The sequence below is a fragment of the Marmota flaviventris genome, chromosome 9 (assembly GCF_047511675.1).
Source record: "Marmota flaviventris isolate mMarFla1 chromosome 9, mMarFla1.hap1, whole genome shotgun sequence".
Taxonomy (NCBI): domain Eukaryota; kingdom Metazoa; phylum Chordata; class Mammalia; order Rodentia; family Sciuridae; genus Marmota; species Marmota flaviventris.
Genome location: NC_092506.1, coordinates 55,048,056 through 55,052,928, shown reverse-complemented (window position 1 = coordinate 55,052,928; position 4,873 = coordinate 55,048,056). Strand labels below are relative to the sequence as shown.

Here is a 4,873-nt window from a genome sequence, read left to right as displayed (position 1 = left end):
CCTTCTACACTCTGTGTTTACATCCTTCCCTATTCTTTGCTATTCTATACCCTATTGAAATGAAGACAAATCATTAATTTTTAGCATTTTCCTAGTGCATGAATTTAAGTTTATAATTTTTTTATAAAATTGTATACCTTAATCACAAGTCTATATATATGCATATATATATATAATTTTCTGATTATTCATTGGTGTTCTAATAACCATTTTGAATTTCTTCTTTGACATATGGAATATTTAATGGTATATTAATTTATTTGCCAATAAAAGGAGGTTTTTCTAGTTATCTTTTTGTTGATTTCTGATTTTATTGTACTATAGAATTGAAAAATGAAAACTTTTAAAACAAGTTGTGACTTATGCTCATTTCCAATTCTAGGTCAATTTTTAAAAATATATTTTGTTTACTCTTTGCTGTAGGTTGTTGTGCTTCAATATATTCTACATATTTTTGGTAAACTATTTTTATTGGTTCTTTTTAGTTATACATGACAATAGGAGTCATTTTGACATAATGATAAAAGCATGGAATATAATTTGTTCTAATTCAATGCGGTCATCAGTACTTCCCCTTCCTCTCCCCTCATTCTCTTTGCTCTACTCTGTTGATCTTTCTGCTATTTATTCAGAGTTTTTTTTTTTTTTTAATTAATGCCTTGCTCATGTACATGATAGTGAGACTCACTGTGGGATATTCATATATGTACATTCTAAATTAGGTCAGATTCATTCCACTGTCTTTTCCTGTCCTATCTATTCTTCCTTCCCTTTATTCCCCTTTGTCTACTCTACTGATCTTTCTTCTATTCTTTTTCAGCCCCTCCGCCTTATTTTGGATTAGCTTCTGCATATTAGAGAAAACATTCAACATTTGACTTTTGGGGACCGTCTTATTTCCCCTAGTGTGATAGTCTTCAGTTTCATCCATTTACTAGCAAATGCCATAATTTCATTCTATTTATGGATGAGTAATACTCCACTGTGTATATATATATTACATTTTCTTTATCTATTCATATGTTGAAGGGCACCTATGTTGGTTCTCTAGCTTGGCTATTGTGAATTGTGCTCTTATTAATGTTGTCTATTGTAGTTCAGATTTTTTACACTGTGCTACTTAAAAATTGGTGTAAAATTCCTTTCTGAAAAATATATCAAGCGGATATGGTGGCTCACACTTGTAATCCCAACAGCTTGGGAGGCTGAGGCAGAAGGAGTGCAAATTCAAAGTCAGCCTCAGCAATTCAGCAAGGCCCTAGGCAACTCAGTGAGATGATGTCTCAAAAAAACTATATCAGATTATTACCTTTTATACTTAATTTACCTGAGAGGGGAGTTTTAGTTTTTCCTTAGCTATTACATTTTTCCTGCCAAGAAGGTTAATATGTGCCAATAACACTGATGTAGTTATAGAAAAATTACTGTAAAATGCATCAACAGCCAAAAACTTACACTTTTGTTTAACCATTATTTTCTGCATAACTTCATTATTAATAGCTATATTGTTTTGGAAAAAGATTTGAGACTGTTCCACAAAAATAATTACAGAAGTGTGAAGACTATAGTGCCTCTTTTATAAAATCTGAAGTTGTTTTATAATTTCTCTGAGAACCATGTATTTGCACACAAAAAGGTGACCCATTTCTCAGATAACAGCATTCAAAGTCTTATATTCTGCCTATGAACCATAATGGATTCTTATACAGTATATTTGTTCAGAATTATAAATCAAAACTGTACAACATTTATGATGCCTGATAATGTGCATTGTACCCTTTAAGAAAAATGGTTAACAAAATATTTTGTCTTCTCTAAATTTCCATCAATTCCTACTTCAAAAGCATTTTCAGCAGATTTTGTTTTCTGTGAGTCAATTCGACCTTGACTGAATTTTCCACAAATCCTAAGAAACTAAAATATCAAATGGTTATGGGCAGCATTGTTTATAACAAAACTGATTTATTAATTATAAATTGCATCTGGACTGAGAGGACAATACGCAAAAAAACATTCTGTTTTATGCCATATTCTTTCCAGTGTGTGCTGATTTTAACTATAAGCAGCCCTTGGAAGGACTCCAGAACTACCTCTAACATTATAAGATAAACTTGTTCTAGTTAAGGTCATAAGTTTTCTAAGCAAGGATACTCTTCTGCCTGTACTATCACATGAAATCCTATGTAAAATTCCTCTGCATTATGATACCAGAGGAGCAAACCTGGTGTAAGTCTCTGGGTATGGTGAAGTTTTCAGTTATGAAGTTCTTATGATTGTTCTGCATGCTTTTTAGTTTGGTTTGTTCTCTGTGATAATATACATTTCAAGTGATCTTTAGCATTTTAATCTAAGTAATATTATAGTCCATGTTAATTAATTCCCACATTGTAAATCTTTGTGATTTTGTTTATATTGTCCATTATTTCCATTGATTTCTACTTCAAAAGCATTTTCAGCAGATTTTGTTTTCTGTGAGTCAATTTGAATTCTTAATTTTAAAATTTGATTTACTTTTATTAATGGCAACTCACTATGAATCCCTGAATACTATAACATCTGAAAATTGAACTCTTATATTTACCGAGAAGCTCTACACTGAATAGGATATGTTGAAAAATATATTTCAAACACAAGCACTCAGTCTCTACTCATTATATCTATGGGATACTTTTACTATATCAAGTCTGAAAAAATAGAAGATATCACTAAAAAAATATTTTCTTACTAAGCTCTCTCTTCAGAGCCCCTTTAATCTCCTGGTTCCTGAGACTATAGATGAGAGGATTCAGCATGGGGATCACCACTGTGTACAACACAGACACCACCTTGTTCTGGTCAGTGGAATAGTTGGACCTGGGCATCACATAAATGAAGGTAATGGTCCCATAGAACAGAGTGACTGCAGTGAGGTGGGAGGTGCAGGTGGAGAAGGCCTTGTGGCGCCCCTCAGTGGAGCTCATCCTCAGGATGGTGATGAGGATGAAGATGTAGGAGATGACAATTACAAAAACTGTTACCACAATGATGGAGCCAACAGAAAATGAGGTAACAACTGAGGGGACACTGACATCAGAACAGGAGAGCTCAACTAAAGGAGCAAAATCACAGAAAAAATGGTTGACTCGATTTGGTCCACAGAAGAGCAAAGAAAAGAAAGAAATGACAAAGGAGGAAGCATTGAGGAAACCCCCTGTATAAGCCACTACAAATAACTGGAGACAGACTTGTGTGGACATTTTGGTGGAGTAAAGCAGTGGGTTGCAGATTGCCACAAAGCGATCATAGGCCATGGCAGCCAGAAGGAAGCACTCCACTGTCCCAAAGAACACTGCTGAACCAAGCTGGATGGCACATCCAACACAGGAGATGGCATTTCTCTCCACCAGGAAGTTTACAAGCATATTGGGTGTGACAGAAGACGAATAGCCTATGTCAGCAGAAGCTAAATGGCTCAGAAAAAAATACATGGGGTGATGGAGCTGAGAAGAGACTCTGATGAGAATGATCGTGCTGAGATTGCCACAGATGGTCACCAGGTAGATGCACAGGATGATCACAAAGAGGAAGACTCGGAGGACTGGATCCTCAGTTAAGCCCAATAGAATGAACTCTGTCACTGCAGTGTGGTTCCCATTGACCAGGGAATCCATGGGACAGTGGCTGCTGAAAAATGGCCTGTAGGGAAACATAATATGAAAGCATTTATAAACAATATGGTTTCATTTTCATTAATGTATATGGGAAGTAAATAAAGATGATCAAGGGCCACTACTTATTTGTGTGCATGGTGACTTAATCAGTGATTTTAAGTTAGTTTTAGTAGAAACACCAGAAAAATTCTTTCATAGAATGTCTTTTCTTCTTCCTATATTATATGGTTTCAAAAAAATCAAGCTATAAGGCAGATGAAAATAACAAAAATGAATGCTGAATATATTAGGAAAAAAGAATATTCATTTTTTTCCTTTCTTTTCATAGATTTTTCTAAGGATGCAAGGATGACTTCAATAATAGCTAAACTTTATTACTTTATTACCTTTCTGGCATATAAGATATATATATATATATATATATATATATATATATATATATATATATTATATATATATTATATATATATTATATATATATGAATTATATGTACTGATTATTATATTTTAAGTATACTATAAATTTTCTGGGTAATTTGTATGTATTTAAAGTTAAAAATATTGTTGCATTAAGTGTTTCAGAATATCAATACAATTCCTATGGAAAAAAGACTGATAAATTTATTTAATAAGTCAAATCATTTCCTACTGCTTTCTAATGATTTCTAATTTGGATTTGGTAGTATGAAATAATATTATTATCAACATAATATACAGCTGAATAAAACATAGAATAAAAAGAAGAATCACAAAACTTCTGACCAGGTTAACCTCCCCTCCAAGTTTACTGAGTATATACAGCAAGCTTTTTCTAAGATTACCTCCTAACTAACAGTCAGATGCAAAAACACAAGAAGATATTCTAGAAGGATTTTTTTTCTCCTTACATTTTAAAATATTCAATCTAAATACTAAGGAATTCCCAAAGCATCTCAACATTGGTAGAGTGCCAACTTTGCATAGTGTTGAAAGACCATAAGTTTCTGTCTTATGGGTAGAGAACAAGGATTTCTGATAACTTGGGCTGTGACTATTTCTTCCTTCCCCTGACACCAATGGTGAAAACAGAGAAAATCAGCCCAATATTACCCACTAGCTCATTGCTTGATTACACCTGTTCTCTTTCCACACTACCCTTTCTGAGCACAGATAATTTTAGAGAAAAAAGTTTTCTCAAATTGAATTTGAAGTTCAATACATCAGATTAATAAACAAAAGTCAAA

General features: G+C 33.2%; 1 protein-coding gene across 1 annotated transcript; it reads right to left on the bottom strand.

The window, feature by feature from the left end:
- Positions 1-2,705: 2,705 nt before the first annotated feature.
- Positions 2,706-3,650, bottom strand: LOC139707112 (olfactory receptor 5P76-like). The gene has a single exon (XM_071617137.1). The coding sequence runs from the start codon at positions 3,648-3,650 to the stop codon at positions 2,706-2,708; it is 945 nt and encodes a 314-aa protein (XP_071473238.1).
- Positions 3,651-4,873: the final 1,223 nt, after the last annotated feature.